The sequence below is a fragment of the Hyposmocoma kahamanoa genome, unplaced genomic scaffold (genome assembly GCF_003589595.1).
Source record: "Hyposmocoma kahamanoa isolate Upper Pololo Valley unplaced genomic scaffold, ASM358959v1 160, whole genome shotgun sequence".
NCBI classification, from domain to species: domain Eukaryota; kingdom Metazoa; phylum Arthropoda; class Insecta; order Lepidoptera; family Cosmopterigidae; genus Hyposmocoma; species Hyposmocoma kahamanoa.
In genome coordinates this window covers 7,646,451-7,669,253 of record NW_020653575.1, presented here as the reverse complement: position 1 = coordinate 7,669,253, position 22,803 = coordinate 7,646,451, and the positions used below count along the sequence as shown (strand labels likewise).

At 37.1% G+C, this 22,803-nt stretch overlaps 1 protein-coding gene across 3 annotated transcripts; it reads right to left on the bottom strand.

Annotated features, from left to right (window-relative positions):
• Positions 1-6,129: 6,129 nt before the first annotated feature.
• Positions 6,130-21,829, bottom strand: LOC113240691 (required for meiotic nuclear division protein 1 homolog). 3 transcript variants are annotated; one of them, XM_026478073.1, is made up of 8 exons: positions 21,356-21,829; positions 19,613-19,768; positions 18,805-18,882; positions 18,299-18,376; positions 17,711-17,837; positions 16,502-16,657; positions 14,880-15,028; positions 6,130-6,501 (listed from the first exon to the last, which is right to left on the bottom strand). In XM_026478073.1, the coding sequence occupies exons 1-8, from the start codon at positions 21,724-21,726 to the stop codon at positions 6,369-6,371; spliced, it is 1,248 nt and encodes a 415-aa protein (XP_026333858.1). In that variant the 5' UTR covers positions 21,727-21,829; the 3' UTR covers positions 6,130-6,368. The 3 variants fall into 3 exon arrangements, with proteins under 3 accessions (XP_026333858.1, XP_026333860.1, XP_026333859.1); XM_026478075.1 differs by having other exon boundaries at positions 21,351-21,485; XM_026478074.1 differs by lacking the exon at positions 6,130-6,501 and adding an exon at positions 12,425-12,912.
• Positions 21,830-22,803: the final 974 nt, after the last annotated feature.

Genomic DNA, 22,803 nt, shown 5'->3' with positions numbered 1-22,803 from the left:
ATTTGGCGGTCCTATTAATATTTGTCAAAACTACGCCAAATAGCAACACACAAATGGCTACTTCTATTCGTTATTGGGTATTTGATGTACTTGGAAGAAGATTTGACTTACAGACAAATACGGAGACACTGACAAATATGATCGTCTATACATGGAACTAAATAAGGAGTTAAAATAATTAATATGACCATAGTGTGGACGGTTTACTTCTATATTTGCCTATTGGGCTCCTTTGACGTGCGTTGAAAAACTGAGAAGCGCGCGGTAACGCGAGTTTGGTGTCTGCTGTATTTATTTAATATGCAAACAAGACAAATACTTTGTCACACATGCTGTCTACACATGGTGGTTGTTTGCCAAATATATCAAATACGCAAGTACAAATAGTCTTGCGAAGTGCCACCATTATCTCTTATATTTCAACTGAAGGACTTTAATTCATGGTATCAAGTGACGAGTCGTGCGCCTGATAGTAAGGTACACGCCTGTCCATAACAGTTGCAGTGCCACTAAGAGCTTTAAATTTGCATGTAATCTTAGAACTGGCAGTATGGCTTAAACCAAAAAAGCCTGTCTCGAAGTACGAAAATTTTACTTTTACATCTTCAAGAATCGGTTTAGACCACATGCAAATTCTGACCTAATAATTGAAAGTAAAACAGGTTAAGTTACGCAACCACGCAGGTCCCTAAATCCGTGTAAGTGACCTTTGTCAGCTTGTACGTGCCCACCGCTGGGCGTCTAAACAGCCAACAAAAGGCTTACAAAAAATAAACAACGCCCTACCGGATTAGCTGGAGTATAATATGGGCATAAATCAACGACGTTTCAATATTATTAAATACGTAAGCTAATGAGAACTCAGCGTTAATATAAGAGAATGTAGGTGGCTCCACCTACGTATATTTATATTTGCCAAATACAGTATTCTATCCACCTTTATCTATTTTGCTACTAGGCACTGGGGTATAATCTGAAAACAGAGGCTATTCAATAGAATTAGATCACTCATTATCTATTATAATACCCATGTAGAGACGCTACAAAAAAGTGTGCATACATTTTCTGCGCAATAACAATTAACAAACATTAATCATTTTTATCTTACCTTTAACGGTCCTGTGGTTAACCAACGTGTTATCTTCCCCATTTTATCGGTAAGAGTCCCGAAGATGACATTTAAGAGCACAAAAAATCACTTACAGAAAACGCCGACTCTGGCGATCTTTGTATTTAAAAATCACAGCCGTATTTTTATATACGAAATATTATAACTACCTACAGTAAATTAACATCTCACTGGTGTTTTCTTTGGTATAAATTTCAAGTGTGTTCTGAAATAACCTTAAAATTAGAGGTGTTGAAAGAGATAATGGCAAAAACATGGAAAAGAGACCACCCTGCAAGTTGTCTCGTCCCAGCTGACTGGCCGAACAAAATCGTGAGAGGGTTTTCGCGCATGCGCTCCGCCGCGGGTGCTTTTTCACAGTCACGCGCGAAATAGACATATAACTTGGGTGTTTTCTGAGGGGATGATCTGTGAATGTTGTCGGTATACAGGATGTAATCATTAAGTGTGTCCCGGCAATTATTTCGTAAATATACGAGTTCTTAAAAACCTTTAAATTGATATCGAAAGCACGTTACCTAAAGAGTAAAACAACATCAATGACTTTTTTGAAATAAAAGTAGAAATATCTCAAATTTTAACGTTACACGCCTCCGTACATTTAATATAACATTCGAAGAGAGGGTTTAACTAACCTACTTAAAGGGTTAACGATAAGTTTACAAACAACAAAACTGCTATAAATAAAGTAACAAAACTATCTTTTAATTGAATAAAAACAAAGTGTTTATTTTTATGCAAGTACAAAGTTTTGTATTCAAAGCTGTTATTCGAAACTAAAACCTCTCTGCGAATGTCATATTATATTATGGGAGTGTTTAACTTTAAAATTTTGAATTTTTCTACATATATTTTCAGAAAGTTATTGATGTCGTTTTACTCATTGGGTGACGTACTTCCTATATCAGTTTGAAGGTTTTTGGAAACTCTTATATTTACGGATAATCGCATGGGCACACTTAACGATTACACCCTGTATAGTCAAATAAGAAAATTAGTTGTCTTATAGTTCCTGATTAAGAAGCCTACCTCCGCATTTTCTGTTGGACTTTGGAGATAACGGCTAATTAATCACCAGGAGCATCTCATTATACTATATAAGTATGTGGATTATACAGATCACTGAGCATACAGTTGTAGATTATACATACAAATGTATGCTCTAAGCCTACTGCAAACCCCACCTCGCCTCAGACTGAGGTGTTTGTCTACTATCCTGCCATGGGCTTCAAAAATGACCACCGATTAAATCGAGTGGAATTAATTAACCCTCTGACGTGTAAGGGTTAACATTTGATTAGGGTGATGGTACAGTTTTTTGTCACGCTTGATTTATTGTGCAGCAAATTGGAATTCATTTCGTTTATATATGTTGGGGGATTATTTTTATGGTTTGACAATAAATAGTTGCAAATGTATCATAAGAATCATAACAAAAAAATCGAATACCACAAATTCAACGGATATAAGGATTATTAAGGGTCGTATTCCAGAACTCTACTCAATACTCAAGGTCAGGACTTGAGTATGATGTAAAACACTAGAAATCATACACAAGTTCTTGCCATTAGGGTCGTATTTCCAGTGCTTGAAATCATACTCAAGTCCTTAATTGAGCATTGAGTAGAGTTCTGGGATACGACCCTGAAACGTATAAGTTAGGTTTTTTTAAAGGACATTTTGAAGTTGGCCTTAACTGTGCCATTGGACTTTTTAGAGAGTCACTCTAAAAAGTCCAATGGCACTGAATCGGCTTGAGGAGCTTATGTTAACCACACTTGTCGCATTGAGCCGATTCACCGTCGACATGGACGTACGGACGACCACGCGGCCGGTCTGGAGCTGTCGCGACCGTTAACGAGTCGACGCGGCTTATCGGGGTACGACACTGCCTAAAGGGTGTCGGCGCGACCGTTCGGGCATCGACGTGCCCGTTTGGGAGTCGCCGTGCCCGTTCGGGAATCGGCGCGGACATACGGCTGTCGACGCTTCCGCAGCTTGATTTTAATTGCCTATCCCGATCGGCAACAGCGCTTTTCCGAGTCGAGGCGCATAATTGCGATTCACAACTGTCCGATCGAAAACTTTTGACATTTCAAATCGGAACAATAATTGATTTAACTAACAAATTAGAAAGATATAGTAGGAATCAGGTTCATCTTCTCGCTCGGAAACCCATCTGATTTCGAGACTACCCGATCGGTTCGGTTCCGATTTGTATCAAAACAGCATGCCGATTAGCCGTCGGTTGCATACGGACGCGATCAGAAATTCGCAGGAAACAGATTCATTGCGGACGTGTCGAGCTGCGTCGTTCGAGGCAATACGAAAACGCGCAACGTATTTTTCGCTCTTAGTACATGATTTACATGAATATAAAGCTTTATTCTAACCGGCTTACCAGTTTCGATAAGTTTGGTGACTCCCTTACCCAGGACAACAGGAACGGATTTAGTGCCTAATATAGCGCACTCTGCCTGATGTACACATAGGGCGCACTATAAGTTAGAAACTTATAGTGCGCATAAACAATATTTAAAAAGTAATTACATTTGAAAATGGAACTCTTTGGCTGTAAAATACAGTTTGTTTCATCTGAATGTCACTTGTTATTACATTGTGGCGTCATTTTAAAAATTGGTTGTCTACATCACCATGGATTTAACTCGTGAAAATGTTCGTAGTATGATTTAAGACGATTTTGAGTGTAATTTAACAGCTCGGTTTCAAATTGCTTTTGGCGGTGAACCACCATACGAGACGACTATTTAAACCTGATTTGCAGAATTCAAACGCGGTCGTGTGAATCTCAGTGGCGAATTTCGTGATGGTCACCCGTCCACTGCTGTGAACAACAAAAACATCGATGCTGTGCGCCGTATGATCAAAACAGACAGGCATGTGACATACCCTGAGATTCGGGCATCTTTAGGCATAGGCATGAGTCAAATACAATCGATACTACACAAACATTTGGATGTGAAAAAGCGGTGCTCTCGGTGGATCCCACACAATTTGACTAAAGCTCAAAAAACGGATCGCATCACTTGTGCAATGCCATGCTTACCAGATTCAACGAAGGGGCGTCAAATTTGGTGTGGGACATAGTAACAGGTGACGAAACATAGATTTATAGATTTATTTATATCTGAGCCGAAACCAACCAAAGTGGTGCGCGTACAAAGTCCCTCTAAGCGGATGATTGCTTCTTTTTTTAATAAAACGGGACAAGTAGCTATTGTTGCTTTGGAGAATCGTTGTACCGTGAATAGTGATTGGTACACGACCATTTTTTTGCCGGAAATTATTGACCAACTCCGTAAAAATAACCGTAAACGCCGTATCATCTTGCACCACGATAATGCCAGACAAATGAAATTTTGAAGGTGAACAACGTTGACTTTATGGGCCATCCCGCGTACAGTCCTGACCTGGCACCTTGTGACTTTGATTTATTTCCAAAAATTAAGAACCAGTTACGCGGTCAACGATTTTCATCACCTGAAGAGGCTGTCGAAGAGTATGAAAAATATGTTTCAGAGATTGTCACGGCGGAGTGGCGTATATGTTTTTAAAATTGGTTCATTCGTATGAAAAAGTGCATTAACGCTAATGGGGAATATTTTGAGAAACAATAAATTAATTTCTAACCATTTATAGCATTTTTTTCTTATTCATTCCGGAAACTTATAGTGCGCCTCACGTACACATAAGTAAAACTTCAACTCGTAATTACAACAGTTATTTGTTATGCAAGGCTACAGAATTGTTGTTGGACGCAAGTGTTTATATTGAAACCTGGGCAAGCAAAAGTCTTAACATTTCAAAAATAGAATCCTGAGCATAGCGATTCATTCAAGACACGAGATGCAAAACAACGTTGCTGCCGAGCGAAACACACAACTGTTCACCTCACCAACCATGCCAACGGATTTACATTATACATAAATAATGAGGCAAGAGGCAAATGAAGTACGACAAATCGCGTACTTGAACAGGTGCACCACAGTCCACCAAGTTCGAATTTCAAAAACCCTTTCCACCCTAGCATGGAAAAAACGCTTTTGAGTGCAGATTTCTAATGAGATAGAATGCCTTTCCGAGCTAATCAGGTGAAAAATTATTTACTTATCACACAAATACAGCTATTACATTAAAATCAGAAAAAGACATGGAGATTATAGATACGCGTTCGTACACTTACAGTTCCTCCGAGGATTATTCGTGTGCTCCATATCGTGAGTTTACCTTAGAAACAATTGAAATACCTTGTTTTGTCTTGCCCTATCAGACGTTAAATCTCAAATTATTTTCGTGATATCGTTCAAAAATAGAAATCGCCTACAACAAAGCAAAGACTATAATACAGTACCTATCTGATTTGCAGGCCAATTCATGCATGAGCATGGATGATAGTATTAATATGTTATAATTTAGTAGGTAGGTATACCTATAATAGGATAACTACGAAATGTTGCGTCGTGCGTAAATAAATTTGTAAATGTTTGTACCTTGTTTGGAGAATCTGCAACTAAAACAAGTCATTACCTAGTTTTAGGAGTTCAAAACTAATTTAGTATATCTAATCTAGAATTTTTCGTAACTTGTTTGTATTGTTATTACTATTTTGCCCGTTTTGTGTGAATCAATCGAATGTAAGTTATCAGTGTGCCGGCGACGATGTAATTTCCTGTACAGACGCGGCCAATGCGCCCGGCGACGGCACGACAATGACACAACCCGCGACACGTTTTGTTGTCGTGACACCTCACCACTCGCCCGCGATGCCTTTGTTTGCATTGACAGGTAAGTATTGATATTCCAGAGAAGTGCCTGACATGTTTTAGGGACACGATATTATAGACAATAGGTCATTGTCGGTATTACATCAAAACTGAAACTTATACATTTCATTGAGTAATAGAAGTTGCCTCTCAAACAGTTTAATTACATTAGGGCCATACTTGCGCCATAATCAAAACAAAAGATCATACGCATTGGTGTTTTAATGATTTTCAGTAAACTATAGACATTTTAAAGGTTTTCTTATAGATATCAGTCGTTAACCCCAACCCTAGCAATATTATTCGTACAAAATACCTTAACTTTTCTATCGAAATAAAAAATAACGAAGCTCACTAAAATACTGAAGAACTTTCAACAAAACCAAACGCCTCATAATTTTTATTCAGCAACTGCAATATTTTTACTTTTTATTGTAATTGCTATTAAAATATCTTCAGGCACTTCGTTCGCTTTTCGCATCTTGTACTTTCATCATGTCATTTTCAGCTTCCGCAGGATAAGCCGTCGGGGGCCGGCGTTCAAAGTGACTTCTCCGGTCGATAGGGTTTAGCGCATTCCACATACTCCTGCGATTTAAAAACATTATGACATATATATAAACATACCAGAATATATTTAGGAGGAAAATTGAAAGCAACGAAGTCGATCGTGATGCTCGTTGTAGCATATATGTAAACAATGGATACTACTACATACATATTATGTATATCAACTATATTATAATAACGTACACACTTAAATAACGCACAGACTCAACATAGCAACTGCTTCGGTGGCCGAACGGTTACCATACCGGACTGCCACGCAGAGGTCCCCGGGTTCGATTCCCGGGCCGGGAGAAATAATTGTATGGCCTACATTTATTTAACTCGTGAGTTTGGGTGTAATTTGTGGTTGTCTATGTGTGTGTCCATGGCACCCGCGACACAGGGTTTCCCTAGTGCGGGGCTATGTTGAGTGTGTGCGTTATTATATTATTACAGCCCCGCACTAGGTAAACCACGGAAGAAGTATTTATGTGGTCTGTGAGGCAAACCCTGTGTCGCGGGTGCCATGGACACACACTTAGACAACCACGAATTACAAACAAATGTATGCCATAGAAATATTTCTCCCGGCCCGGGAATCGAACCTGGTACCTCGGCGTAGCAGTCCGGCATGGCAACCGTTCGGCCACAGAGGCAGTTCATAATAAAACATAATTTTTAACCGACTTCAAAAAAGGAGGAGGTTCTCAATTCGACTGTTTTTTTTTGTACGTATGTTACGCGATAACTCCGGTATTTGTGAACCGATTTTCATGATTCTTTTTTGTTGGAAAGAGGGTATCTCCATAGTGGTTCCATTTCATTTTGAAGAAAATGATCCACCTCTAAGGGTGGTTGTTCACGCATGAAGATTCATTTTTATAAATAGCGCCTATTTTTATTTTATTATAAGCAGCAATTAATTTAATGGTCGATTTTGCTATTCTCCAATTCATGGCGTTTTTCTCTCAATGTTCTTTGAGAAGTGAGAACCGATTTTTATTATATTTTAGTGGCGAACTAGGGGATGAATCGGGGTTTGCACACTACCCGGTAACCGATTTCAATAAAACATGGTAATTATATGTAATTCCACGTACTTTTGAGGTCGGTTTTTTTAAAACAAATACCTAAGCCGTTCAAGTCCTATACTCAAGCTAGGTAGTATTCTTTTATCATAGTTTTGAAAAAATGCAATAATTTCACTTGTTGAATAGACAAAGGTAGAGCGTGCGACAAACGAAGAGCCTGAACAGCAAAGGACTTGTCGTAGTACCGGGAGGTATGCAGGGGCATCTTATTGAGGAGAGTTGAAGAATTCGAATGGTTTCTTCAGATCAAGTGGTGTGTGAGGAATGAATAAGATGCCATAAAGAAGATTACTAATATGAGTATTCCGGCGTAGTCTCATAGGTAACCACTTCAGCTCGTTGCGGTAAATGGAAACGTGATCAAATTTCCTGAGATCATAAATATACCGGAAGCAAAAGTTTTGCAGACGTTCGAGCTTCTTGAGCTGTTCTTCGGTTAAATCCAAGCAGCAGGCATCAGCATAATCGAGAATTGGAAGAAGAGTTTGTGCAAGTGTAATTTTCGTGGCATTCGGCAAGAAACTACGTAACTGTCTAAGACATAGTTTCCCAAAGTGGTCCCTACAAGAGTCCTAGGGGATCAATAGGGACTGGGAAGCAACGGGTGGCGTTGATGCTGTCCAGGGGGTGCTACCGCATTTGAAAAAGAAACCCTGAATTATCTATATAAGCAACACAACAAATATAATTTTTTGTGTTAATATAAAAAATACGTGGTTTCAATTATTTTTTATGGTGGTGAGGGTTGAAATTTTGTTATCTTGCTTAAGTGGGCGGTAAGCCAAAAAGGAACCTATGAATAGAATAGAATAGAATAGAATCGTTTATTTCATGTTATCAATGTCACAATATTACAATTGGAAATACAATATGTCAAGGGATAACTATGATCGTCAGTAATAAAATTATAATAATAATAATGAATATAAAATAAAGTAGTATAACTACTGCTTGTCGAATAAAATAAAATTAAAATTGTTTCAAAAGAAACTCATCGACACTGTACTTGAATTGTATCCAATAAAAGGTTTTTTAGTCGGGTACAAAACGTTGCATCGTTTCTAACACTTTTCAGGTCTGTGGGTAGATGTTCGTAGAATCGGGGACCTATTACCCGCGGATTTCTAGTTGCAAGTTCGGTACGGTGGGCAACGGATTTTAGTGTTCCCGCGTTTCGTAACGCTCGGCCTCCGCCCGTACGTCGCTCATAAGTAGCCAAGTTTTGACGCGCATAAACTATTATATCATAAATATATTGTGAGTACATGGTCATTATATTGTATTTCTTAAAAAGGTTTCTGGTCTAAAAGATGCTGCAGCGCAAGCAATTTGAGATCAAAGTCACATCAGTCAAAAATTGTAGTTGTCATCCAAAATAACCGGCGGCAAGCGATACCAATCTATCTTGGATACCATTCTAAAACTCCCAATAATCACCCTATGCTTATGTGAAAAATGACGTTTTGAAATAAATGCTTAATAAAGAAGTGAACAGCAGCTCTGCCCTCTTTGTCATATCATTAGCTACGCCTTTGCATTTTCACAATTTTCGAGATGATGGCATCTAAAGTTTTATTTTCTTCGTAGTGTCAATGACGCTGATTTTGCTAAGTCGACTCACCGGAGGAAATGCGGGAAAAACTGTTCTTCTAGATCACATGGTTTAGGTGTGCGATGGGATTAGAGATGGATTTTTACCCGAAAATTATCCGTCTAAGGATAAATACCAGTTTTTACAGAGTATTTATCCTAAAACAGGAATAATTATTTTTTGTGTTTTTTGTATTAAAATTCATTAGAATTCATTTTTTATTAAATAATTAAGTTTTGCCATTCTTTTATGTAACAATACTGTTTTAGTACCTACGTTTTTCGAGTCGAGTGGTATTGAAAATTCGATTGGTAGAAAGTTATTAAATTAACTGTAACCCTTGAGCTGATCATCTTGCGTTAATAAAGTGCGACCCATCTTTACGGTCTTGGGGTCTACTGCGTATTAAATAAACTCAAGTTCGGACTTGAAATAGCCTAAGGATTCTCTTTCATATTTCACACACAAAATCTATTAATTAAAACAAATGATATTAAAAAAATGTTTATAATCGTGTAGGTACACAACGTGTTTTAAAAATATACTTTGTTTTACTAAATATAAGTAATAAACCACGATTAAAAATATTTATACGCGTTATTGGATAAATATCGAGTATAAATGGATATTTATCCTGAGTATTTATCCCAATGATATTTATCCATAACCCATCTCGAGATGAGATGGCTCAGGTAAATAACAACTGATCACCTTGGATTCAATCGACAAGCGTGCCACGAGGCTTATAGGTGACTCGGAATTTAGTCGAGGCGAAGCTGCAGAGCCTTGAACACCACCATAAAGTTGCCCGCTTATCGGGATTCTACAGGATATATCCAGAAGAGTGTGCGATGGAATTGTATAATTTGATTCCGCCTTCCACTTTCCATCATCGGGGGACTAGACGTGGGCAGGGGTTCCACCCCTAATTTGTTGATATTCCCATGATTAGCAAAAAGCGTTTCCCACCGAGCGGCTAGAGTGTCCAATTTCCAGCCTTAGGACTTATTCCACGAACGCTATAACTTGTACCTTTCCAAGTGAGAGTGAATAACTGCCTCCACTGCACTACAACACTGCAAAAATTTTAACTGCCTCCGTGGCCGAACGGTTACCATGCCGGACTGCCACGCAGAGGTCCCAGGTTCGATTCCCGGGCCGGGAGAAATAGTTGTATGGCCTACAATTATTTCTCTCGTGAGTTTGGGTGTAATTTGTGGTTGTCTATATGTGTGTCCATGGCACCCGCGACACAGGGTTTCTCTAGTGCGGGGCTATGTTGAGTGTGTGCGTTATTTATAATAAAAAAAAATAAAAAAAAAAAAAGCATTATTCAAGTGTGCTTTCTACATCATCGACCTCATCGTCACTTCGACACATCAGGTGAGATGAAGGTCGAATTCGCACTTACTTTTTATTAAAAAAAGGTATTTACTATTAAATAACAGAAACGTTACACAATAGGTGTACTTTTCTCGAACATATAGTCTAAAACGAATGAAGAATAAAATATCAAAATTTGCACATATTTTTTATATGGAGATATTTTCTCTTTAAATACTACAGCGAAACTGATAAATTTTGGTTTTCAACTAGAAGCCTATAGTTATTAAATTCATATTTATCTCAAAACTAGAAAATGGACCAGCGGTTTAAGAACACGCTGCGCCACCCGTTGCCCCGTCAGTCGCCATCGGGCCCATGTTAACGTCGGGTCTGTGTCGAATTTTCTCCGCGTATTTTTATTTTCCTCGTATTAATTTTAAGCGCACACCTAATATAATCTAGGTTCGCGTCCTAATACCTCATCTTGAGAATAAAACTGAAACTAAATAAAATATTTAAAAAACGCCAAAAGAAGTTGTAGATCTCGCTTCGTTGATTCTAGATAACGTTAATAGCGAATTTTTAATATCAATCGGATTCTTATTATATAATGAATTTGAGACTTTATGAAGACGACTGTCAAGAAAAGCTAATTTATTTTTATTCCACGTATTAATGTTACGTGTGTCACTATTTTTCATTAAAAAAATAATATTCTTCTTAACATAAAGAACATTTTCATAAATGTACTGTGACCTTAGTGTAAGGCTGAACTCACACTGTTTTTCGCCTATAGTATATTCATCTCTATTTTCCCATTATTAAGGTACAAATTTGTGTCATGCAAACATGGAAACTGGCGTCGACGCGCGTCACTTGAGCATAGTGAGGCGTCAGACGCCGACCGCACTGTAATCCGGGCGCACTAATGCGAGCGTCGTCAGGCGTTGTAGTTGAAAAACAGGACGCGACGCGACGCTTCGAATCTGCGCCAGTGTGAGTTGAGCCTAAGAATGTTAACCTCTTCAAACTTATTTCTCAAAGAAAATCTGGACTCCAAAAAGCCCAGATTGCAAATTGCTCTGACCGCACGTTTCTGCAGGGCAAAGATTCTATTAATATCGGCGGCATTACCCCAAAGCAAAATGCCGTATGTCATTAAACGGTGAAAGTAACTGAAGTAAACCAATTCCGCTATATAAAAGTTATGATAAAGAAGGCAGAGCTACATTGACACTTCCCGTATTGCATATGGAGCAATTAATAACGATCAACTCACCCAAGTCATCATTCTAGGTCTAAAGCAGGTTGTCGAAAGAGTGCTACTTCACTAATGTCACATAGATAACGAGTTACAAAAATTACAAAGAAAAAAACAATAAATATTTTACAAAAGTTTTATATTGTTTATTAAAAACTGGTATATCTAAATGTTTACAGAACATCAACATACATCGTTCATAACAATACAAATTAAAGCTTACGTAGTTCTAGCACTATATAGTTCAACGATTAACAACTTATCTAATTATTTACGAAATGGCTAATGTAATGGGTACGTAAAAGCACTTACATTATTACAATAAATTAATTACTCAATAAACGTGTATCAAAACACTAACTTTACAGAGAAAATATAAAGAATAAAACCTTCAAGAACTCTGCACCGAATGGATTTATTTAAAAAAAATTTTCAGCAAAAACGACGGCAATAGTAGTCAAAAGTGGTGTAACCCCCTGAAATATGTACTTTAGCATTATTTAAAATAATTGTAGAAAAAAATTCTTCTGGGTTACACCAGTTCTGCGCTGATAGCCTCAATTAACCTGACTTTTGTGCGTGGTAAATGAAAATTAAATTTTTTTGTGGCTGAGTACTATTTTATTTCTTCGTAAATTATTTTTTTTTTTTTATTATATATAGTTTTTTTTAATCCCGTGAAAAAAGTATCTAATGTTTATAATAGATGATGAAACATTACAGCCTGATAAAAAAATGTGTAAAAACTATTACACGCTTGTTCGAAGGTTGATTTCTGTTCAATTTTAATTCCAACCTATCATTAACCAATCTACAAAATCAACCAACATATTAAGTCGCCTCCCTCCTTCCTTTCTTATGTGACACTTGTCGAAACTATGTACGACATACGTGTATATGTTAACTTTTTATACACGAATATAACTCATTAAAAGAATCAATTTCACACGACCTCATGATGTGAAAATTAAAACCGAAAATACGCAGCCATGAAAAATTTTCGAAATCCAGTTACGACAGACAGGATAGAGAATTATGTGACTTTTATTTATATTCTTTATGATAGTTAGCCTATTTAGAGTCTTACCTGGACACAGGCCTTCTCACAATGAGAGATCTTGGTGGACTTCACACACATCATTAAATTGCCTTGCTGATGTTTGCAGATTTCACGATGTCCTCTTTCACCGAAAAGTTCATGAACGTAAATTGAATGAAAGTAAATTTTAAATTAAATTTCGAAATACTCAGTAGTGTACGCCTGAATACACGACCATCTGCTAGAAAAGGGGTAAGTTCTTTAGCTAATCAAATTATGTAGTATTTTTACTTACCATACAATTTTACAAGTGATATCTCGCAATGATAATGGACACCGATTGTTAGAAAAAAACTTTTATTCATTCACCATTCTATCTCACTTCGCTCATACTTTCATTCAACCTCTTCGCTCCCGTCATTCACTCTTTTCTTACTATTGCATTCTTAATTAGTTTACTATAGCTGCATTCAAAATAAAACTTCTTACAATGTTGTGTATTACTTAAAACAGTGTTGTAATTTCAAAGCCAATAAGGATACAGAATGTAACTAAAATTCCGACGTTATTTCAGTCAGATTTTGATGTCTTTTTGTTTGATTTGATTGGACTGTACAAGATATTGACTCAATCGCATTGTTTACTTTACTCGCGTGATATTCTGGGAGTTTTAAATCAAAATTACAAGAAAATGATCAAATAAGTTTTATTAAATATCACTCTTTACAGTATATCATTTAAAAACATTTGAAAAATATAAAAGTAATTTAAAAAAAAAAATATTTTTCTTACTATTTTCTTATACAATTAACGGTATCGAATTAACCCCTAATCGGATATAAGGCAATTGAGTTAACACCCTGTATGTAAATATAACATAAACCCTTAAACAATAAACAATTTCGTTCTACTGACGATTCTGATTCTGACGCTTTGCACGATATTGATTGAAGGAGAGAAAGTGGATCAAGTGAAAGAGTTTGTGTATTTGGGTTCTATGTTTACGTGTCATGGAAAATGTGAAAGAGACATTGAAAGAAGAGTGAACAGGGAATCAGGTGAATGGTGCCTTGCATACCTTCATGGGCACCCAGAAAGTGTCTAAAAAGGCACGATTGGCTGTGCATGGGGGGGGTGCTGGTTCCTACACTTATGTATGGTAGTGAATGTTGGGTTTGGCAGAAGAAGCATGAAAGTAGAATTAATGCAGTAGAAATGAGAGCTTTGAGGAGTATGGCTGGAGTGACTCGGATGGATAAATTACGGAACAGTGTGATAAGAGAGCGTTGCGGCGTGGAAGAAGATATAGAGATATAGTGACAAAGATAGAGAAAGGGATGCTCAGATGGTTCGGACATGTAGAGAGAATGAATGAAAGAAGAGTGACGAAACAGATTTATAAGGCGAGTGTGAGCGGGCAAGTTGGTATGGGCCGACCAAGGAGAACTTATCATGACCAAATTGAGGCCATCCTGAAGAAGGGCCAGGTCAAAAGTACCCTTAACCGACGAGCGTGTATGAAAGCATTGATGCGTGTTGATGAGGCGAAAGATGTGTGTCAGGACCGTAGCAAGTGGAAGACTGTTGTCTCTGCCTACCCCGATGGGGAAAAGGCGTGAAGTATATGATGTATGTTTATTGGAATAAAAAAAACCAAAATTTTATTACCGTTGAATTTTTCTTGCGAATTATCAAAAGTCATATCACAATCAGAACACCCAGACACAGATTGAGAAATGTTCGTTTCCATTATAATTCTACCGGGAATTGAAACGCCTCATCTAGCACCAACAGCGCTAACTGCTGGGTCACCAAGGACGTCTTTGTTTTAATGCTAGAAATGCCTAGTCAAAAGTTTCGTGTACCTTATTCACTGTCTGGCGCCGGGGGCCTATCCTCGTTCTCCGTCCGACAATACACGACCAAATTAAAAACCGCATGATGCGAATGAAGCTTCATACTTGACACTGTTTTTTAATTTGGTCGAGTATTAAATACGTAATACTAATTGTTTCGGACGATAAACCAACTTGAATAGAACTGAGTACGGGTCAATGAGCTAAAGCAGCGTCATGTTCGTCATGTTCCCTTCCAGGCAAGTACGAGTACCTCTCGAAGAAGTGCAGCAGCTCGAAGCAGACCTCCGCGAGAATGAGCGCGATCACCATCCACTCGAGGCGCACGTGGTGCCTGTCCGCTGCCCACGACGACAGGAGCTCGAGCAGTTCCACGCAGTGAGACAGCCGCTCGTTTAGTACCTGTACATTATTACGACTGTCTCCCATCGAGTATATAACCAGGAACAGAGACGCAATAAGGGCCACACATTCCTAGTAGCTCAGCAGTGATGCATCACTTATAAATATCAACTTTACACTGAAATATCGACAGCGCCAACAACTGACCTGTGTGTACGTCTCCGTATGTTCCAAAAATATTCTGTATTTATTGTAATAAAGATAATATCTCTAACAATGCCGTGCTGTTCTATTCGGTGGTGTGGGAAAAACAGCAAAACATCTAATTACAAAACAAACGGAATCACATTTCATCGGTAATTAAATATGTAAATTTACAATTTTCGTCCATTATAGCAAAGCTCAAGTTAACTGGTCGATTTGAAGTGAAACAGTTGACGACACCCGTCAATTGTTTCGAACTCGGGCTCGCCAATCGCAGAGCAATTGTCACGGTAATGATATGGCAGAATAGTTTTCAAACAAGTTAAATGGCATTTCGTCTCTATTTCTGGTTATATAGTCGATGCTGTCTCCAATAGACCTCCACCCTCTATTTCGCTCCCTCTATTCGCAGTAGTATTGAAAAAAGGGATAATATTATTTGATCCTCAAAGTATAATGATCTATTGTAAATGTGCACTTTTTATAATAAATGATATTTTTTTATGTTTGATATATATATTAATTATTCCATCTATATTAGTTGATCTACGGATAAATTATAAATGAAGTGCATTCAAGGTAGCACTAGTATTATGTTTGAGCATACTAAATTAATATTTGATCCTCTTTTTCTATTATTGGCCTTTTTTTTTTAACAATTGATGATTTTTATAACCAGTATATCTCTTCATATCAATCGCCTATTAAATCTTGGTTGCTTAGTTGCGCCCTCATTCAGTACTTTAAGTTAGTATATGAAAAAGCAGCACGAGCCGAGCGAGCAAAGTGAGCATGCCGCGGCAGCCAGAAGCCAATTTGCTTGCGTTTCCGAACATATTTTCAGGTCTAATTATATTATAATTTATATAATATTAGTACAAAAACATAACCAACATTTACTTAATTTAAAAAAGTTAGTGTCTAAATTTTATTTTTAATGCTCATTTGTCTTACTTTTGAAGCCCAATATAAAACTATCAAAGTTAATTTATATAAATCTAACATTTTTTGCATAGCTTAGAACAGAAAGATGACCGTCTAGGTTTTTTGCCTGCTCCTTTTGCTAATTTAAAACGATCATTTAAGTACATGCCTTAAAAAAAATGCCAAATTACTTGTCTATTCATTTCAATTATCAATAAACTAGATTTTTTTTTAACTTTGGTAAGCACTTTTTTAATCAACTTGCTATTGAATATTGTCAGAAAAATCTTGTTGAAATTACCCCGTGTGCAGCGCGACGTAAACTGTCACTCCCCCCGCACCGCGCATCTACCTCAGGAACCGAGTCATCTAAGCGATAAGCCTGAAATTGTTTATGTTATTTACCCTTGTCCTTCTAGGTATAGTGAAGTAAGCGACAGTATTGGAGTAAAGTCGTTCGAGCCGCTCCTCTTCCCAGTAAAAGTCTGGCGTGTCCAGCATGTCTGATTCCACATTCAGCCGGTGACGGAGAGAGAATAGCTCGCCTAACTTGCGCACCACCTGGAATAAGCAACCATAGACCCTAGACTTAGGATGCAAAATCCCATGCATGCGTTACATTTGAATTTGCCTTCAATAGAACAGAACTGATATTAGAGGCCCGTGTTAATAAACTCTTAAGTACAAGAATACAAGATAAATAAATAGACTTGCTATTATTACATTTTATAATTGGGCTTTTTGTATGCAAATTATTGTACGAGTACTATGCACATTTTATAGGCCCCCAAGGCGGTTCATTGTGCTTTAAGTCTCGATTACTATCATCGATAACCGCTGTCACTAAAACTCACACATTCAAAATTTCAAACACTATGAAATCTCTATAGTGATTGGTCGTAGTTTCTAATTTAAAAAGAAACAACAAATTCTGGACTGTTAATATAAGTTAAACTTTACCCTTTTTGCATTTTGTTGAAAGTACAATACCTATTAGTTTTGATTTTGTGTTTAAAATTTAATGTGCTGCCATCTAGCGGTCAATAGCTGAACAACGACGAATTCGAGATGTTTTAAGGGGTAACCTATCACAAACTCGATTTCTTTTTTCCGAAATAACGTTCGTTCGAATTTTCATTACACCGAAAACCGAATGATAACGAAACCGTTGTTCTTTCAGAATATGTTGGATGTTTAGCGTAAGTTAAAAAGAAAAAACATTTTCCTCTCAAAATTACTCTCGAGGTTATGAAAATTCGAGCAAACGTTATTTCTGGAAAATGTCATTTCGGGCTACTGATAGGTAACCGTTTCAAGGTTTTAAAACAAGAATAAAAAGAAAATTGAAAATTTATATAAAATAAAACATAACGATGATATGAAACACCACCACAGGTGCGACTATCATATTTGCATTCCAAAGTAGCATTAACCATTTTTCTATGATTTTTGAGTTTTTGCGCGAGATAATTGGCATGATCATAACGTACAAAGCGAAACTTCAGATTGAGCTCAAGTATGTGGAACTTCGCGTACTGTTGGCACACATGCCATGCAAAGTAAGCCCGTTTAACTTCTTCTACTAAGTGTCCTGCGAAGGCAGGCTGCACGCACCTCCTTCTTGTCGACGTGCACAGCGCCCTCGCGCTCCATGAGGGCCGTGTGGCCCCGCACCGAGGCCGCCAGCGCCTCCAGCCGAGCCTCCAACGCGCCCAAGCGGGCCGACTGGACCATGGCGTGGCTGTAGCATGAGGACCCATTCACACATTCAGAATGTACACAACCACTTAGCAGTAGAACTCCTTGCGAAAGAGTTCGTCCAAGGAATTACTGCCACCTTACCTATTTCTGCCGCCAAACAATAATGTGAGCATTACTGCGTTCCGGTTTTAATAGGCAGAGGTGCTGGTGAAATTACAGACACATGGGAGTTATCAACTTATGTCTCAGGGTGACGGGCGCAATGGCAGTGCCCCTAAAATCTTTGCGGTTTAAAGCTCTGAGTGGCACTGCAACTGTTATGAACAGGCGTGTCACTTACCACCAGCCCACGACTTATTCGTCATCACATGTTTTTAAAAACCCTTTACTCACAAGCAGTGCCTATTACTAACCTTAAATTTAAGTTAAAGAAATGCACACAAGTCGAAAATCTATTCCCAATAATTAGTTTGAAATTGTCTGTGTATATATTTAGCTTACCTGAATGTATACCTCTCCAAGGAATTGTCACAATCGGGAACTAGTACGAAACACGATTCTTGTAAGGAACAGTTTTTGCTGAAACACAAATAATATTAAATTTGTATTGAATTGATAATATTTTTTTGTGAAATCACTCCACTAGTTTGTTACAATTATTACTACAAAGATCGAACACCTAGAAAAAAATCCTTCTATCCGGCCGGATTCGAACCGACATCTTCGTGCCAGATGCTATGCCAACTAAGTTACGGAACAAACCAGCTGACCTCACGAATTTTTCCATGTGCTTGTTTGTTGGATCTTTGTATTTGGTTTTTAACAACTTTTTAGCCGTAGCGCCATCTATGAGAAATCTATGAAAATATTTCGTCACCCAGTTAGGTAACTTTACAGCTACCAGCCCTGGCTAGAGATGTCGCTATTAATTGTAATTAAATTTGTTTCTTAGTATTAATAAATTAAATATTTTTTTGATAAACAGGCATAATACATTATGTACTCACGCATGTGGTTGGTAAACATAAGACATAACTTCTTTTTCCCTTTCCACTACTTCTCTTGGATAGCTTTCTATTTCAAACCTGAAATAATTACAGATTTACTGTTAATAACAAGAAAACAAAATTTATACAATTCAAGTAACAACAAAATAATGTTTGTAGAAAATCAATAATGGTGAGAACTTTGCAGACAATCACCTCAATTTCCTGGTCTCAAACTAGAAAATACCCTGTCCTATAAACGAGTACCAAAATAACAATACTATCCTAAAGAGTAGTAGCTAGAATTCTTCACAGAAAATTCTGTTTTTTTATAATACTAAGTAACGGGACCAACAAGTCGTGCACCTGGTGATAAGCGACAGGCCTATTCATAAGAGTTGCAGTGCCACTAGCTCTTTAAATTTCAAGGATCTTAAGGGCACTGCCACTGCACCTTTTACCCTGAGACATAAGTTAACAAGTTCCATGCACCTGTAACTGTAACCACCAACCAGTACCCTTACCCTTCCACCAGAACGCAGTAATGCTCACATTACTGCTTGGCGGCAGAAGTAGGTAAGCTGGCAGTACTTAGCTGGACAAACTCTTTCACAACGAGCTCTACTGCTAAATTGTAATTATAAAAGTTAAAAAGAATTTAACTGGGGTCTCTTTTTATGTGTAAAATAAAACTTCTAAGAATATGATCTGCGCTATACCTCCATGGTGCCTGAATTAAAAAACCTCACAAAATGTGAAACTACATGCACTGAATTTCTATAGTCTTCAAAATGTCAACTACAATATAATATAATCAAAGTGCACTTACATCTTAACGAAATCCAGCACATTGCTGGCCTCCAGCTCTGTGCAGTTCCAGAAGACTACAGCACCATCTCTGAAAAACATGATCTCCCGTCTCTCCGAGCCTAAACTGTACACTGCTTTTGCTACCACCACATCCGCCATCTCATGGCCATTTAGTCTGAAAAGGTTTAAAGCTATACAGAAAACGAAGAGAGCTGTACAGAGCTTTACAAGCTAATGCAGTAAAAAAGATTCAGTTACTACTAACAATACATGTTGCTAACTATATAATGTGTAGGACCCTTTAAAATCTGTTTAACTGTATTCTGTGACACTGGCTCACTTCAACACACAATGGCTTAACACAGCAACATTCAAAGTTTTCGAGCTCCCACTAGTGGCTTACTCGAGAGGTTCACGGCTTGCCACCACATGCATAAGACAATGTTTTAAATCTACTTATAAATATAGACTACACAATTATGATAGGAGATTTTTACTACAATACATTTCGGTTAGATAGATGGATAGATACATAAAAAGTTTATTTGGGTCTTTAAACATACACACATAACAGAAAAATATGTAATATAATAAAAAAAAAGGAAAAAGAGCAGAATCGCAGCAGTGCCTGGCACCCAGTTACAAAATGTGCACTGTACAGAAGCAAACTGCTAATTTTCAGTGACAACCTACAATAGTTGTAAACTAAGGGTGCCTTTTTATCATACTATATTTAGAAGCGTAGCTGCAGTGAGAGCCACAATTAGTACAGGTGCTCGACTTTTGCACACAAGACATTGTATGAGAAATTGTAGTGCATCTAATTTAAAGGCCTAAACCATGACGCTAAACCTTGCTCTCAGCTTTTTTAAATAAAAAAACTGGCATGAATAGAATAGAATAATTTATTTCATATCATCAATGTTACAATATTTCAATTCAAAATACAATGTCAAAAGATAATAATATGATTGTCACTAATGCAAACAATAATAATGAATATAAAATAAAGAAGTGTAACCACTGCAAGTCTAACTATAACGAGTCAAGTAAAACAACAGTATCATTGTTTCAAAAGAAACTCATCAACACTATAGAATTCATTATCCAATAAAAGGAGTTTTAATATCATTGACTTACAAATAAATGGACAACGGATCTAATACAAAAACCACAAAAAAAAGTCCCAAGTCAACCTATTTAAACGTAGTGACATGTCAAGGAATATGAAAAAGCTAAAGCGTTGAATTTAAACTGTAATGTCATCGCAGTACTGTCTAATATTGCTTGCTTCGCTGTCAGTCGAACAAACGAAGACTAGAGCGTGAATGACGCTCTGTATACGATTTTAACGCCCTACAAGTTCGCACACATTTTAGCGCGGACCCGACGTCCATATAATTGTAAGTCAATGTTTAATATGAAGTTTATTGACTATCATGAAGTGTTACTACCATATTATTAAATTATTTTTGTGAAATTACTCCACTAGTTTGCTATAATTATTTACTTATGTAAAAGATCATACACAGGCAAACTTATAACCCCTTTTTTTAATTGGGCGTTACAAATAATTGATGATGTAATGGTGATAAATAAATATTATAACATAATCATAGAAGTAACATTTGTTTTGTTTGCTATTTACTTACGTGGAATGAGAACAGAACTCTTCATAAAAGTAACATTATCAAGATAGAACTGTATAGAGGTGAAGTTATCCAAGAATTGCGTCATACAAAATATTTGATAAAAACCTTACGTTCCCGGTTCGTACAGCTTCTGGTGCAGCAGTGCTTCTTTGAGACTCTTTAGATCGTACGAATTGGCCGTCGCGTACGCCAAAGTCAAGTAATGTCCCTCCTTCACTTGTAAATCGCGTAGATCAGTCTTCTTATGTAGGGTTTTCTTTTTTAGAGAAATACTCGAGTTTTCTAAAGTGGTTACAGGCTGCATTGCCTCTGTGGTAATATTCCTAAGTATTAAATGCCGGGTAGTTGAAAATAAATCATTATTAGCACATAAAAATGGTCGTTTCGTATGCAGAACATCTGCCACAGAATTTATGGAAAAACATTTTGAATTTATGTTCCGGGCGGCTCTAAACACAATTCTTGATAAAAACACAGACATGATTCATTTAATTTTATATTACTAAATGTTTTGAAATGATTTTCCATGTATTTAAATAAATAGTTACATAAAATTAAAGGTTATATGTATTAAATACCAGCTTTGACATTGACACAGTGTTGCCAGACTTTTGCGAAGGTAATTCGCCAATTTATGTATTTATGTGTGTTAAGTAGGTAGCCGTTATTTGCCCAAGTCATAAAATCCCCTAAAAATCAAGAAAAACAATTCTAAAATTCTGTTTGCTGCCGGACATTGGGGAATATGAACTCTCTTATTTCCGCAATTCCCCACACGTAGAATTACTCAAACCCCCAAATGAGTTATTTTACAACTCCATTCCCCACAAAATCCCCAATCAAATTTGTAATTTCCCTAGACATTATTTTGAGTAGCCTAAAATCGCCTTTTCCTATTTCAAACATAGCCTAAATATCGCCAAGTCGCCGATCACTTTTTTAGTCGCCGCGCGAATCTGGCAACAATATTGACAATGACTTTTTGGTTTTACAGCTCTGGGTACTTTGCCCTTTTTAGCCATTGACAATAAAGTAATTACTTAGGTAATTTTCCGATAAATTCCAAATAGTGGAAATTTTTTCGGAAAATTTCCCGAAAATTTTCGAATAGTGAAAAAATGAAATTGCGAATGCTCATAAATATTATATTCTACGTTTAGAAATATCTTTTGAAGTTTTATTTAGCGTTAAGTATAAAATAAACTTGTTAAGTATTAAAGCTACCTACAGAAAAACGAGATGTAAATAAAATTATTGTACAACAGCGAAAAAGGTGTCGGTTACATTTTAAACTAAATAAGTTCTAATTTGTTTGTTGCAAATGTTTGACACCACATTACATACACTTACCACTGTATATCCTATGTATCAGAATCATTATTTAAGTATTCTATACATATAACTGAAAACAACACACTACATTATAGAAATATTTATGTAATTTATTTAAGTTTAATCGTATATTCGCGACACAAGTCCGGTACTCACTCGGTTTTAGAGCCCACTGAAAATCAGCGTCACACCCTTTTCTCGGTGGTGACAATAGCTGAGTGGGATC

What these genes read in the sequence shown, in the direction of transcription:
- LOC113240691 (XM_026478073.1), bottom strand. Translation starts at nt 21,726, where the DNA reads ATGTCTGTGTTTTTATCAAGAATTGTGTTTAGAGCCGCCCGGAACATA. An exon ending in TATGTTTACCAACCACATGC is followed by an intron (nt 18,377 to 18,804) that starts GTGAGTACATAA and finishes TTTGTGTTTCAG; the next exon opens with CAAAAACTGTTCCTTACAAG. An exon ending in CTGCTGCACTTCTTCGAGAG is followed by an intron (nt 6,502 to 14,879) that starts GTACTCGTACTT and finishes TTTAAATCGCAG; the next exon opens with GAGTATGTGGAATGCGCTAA.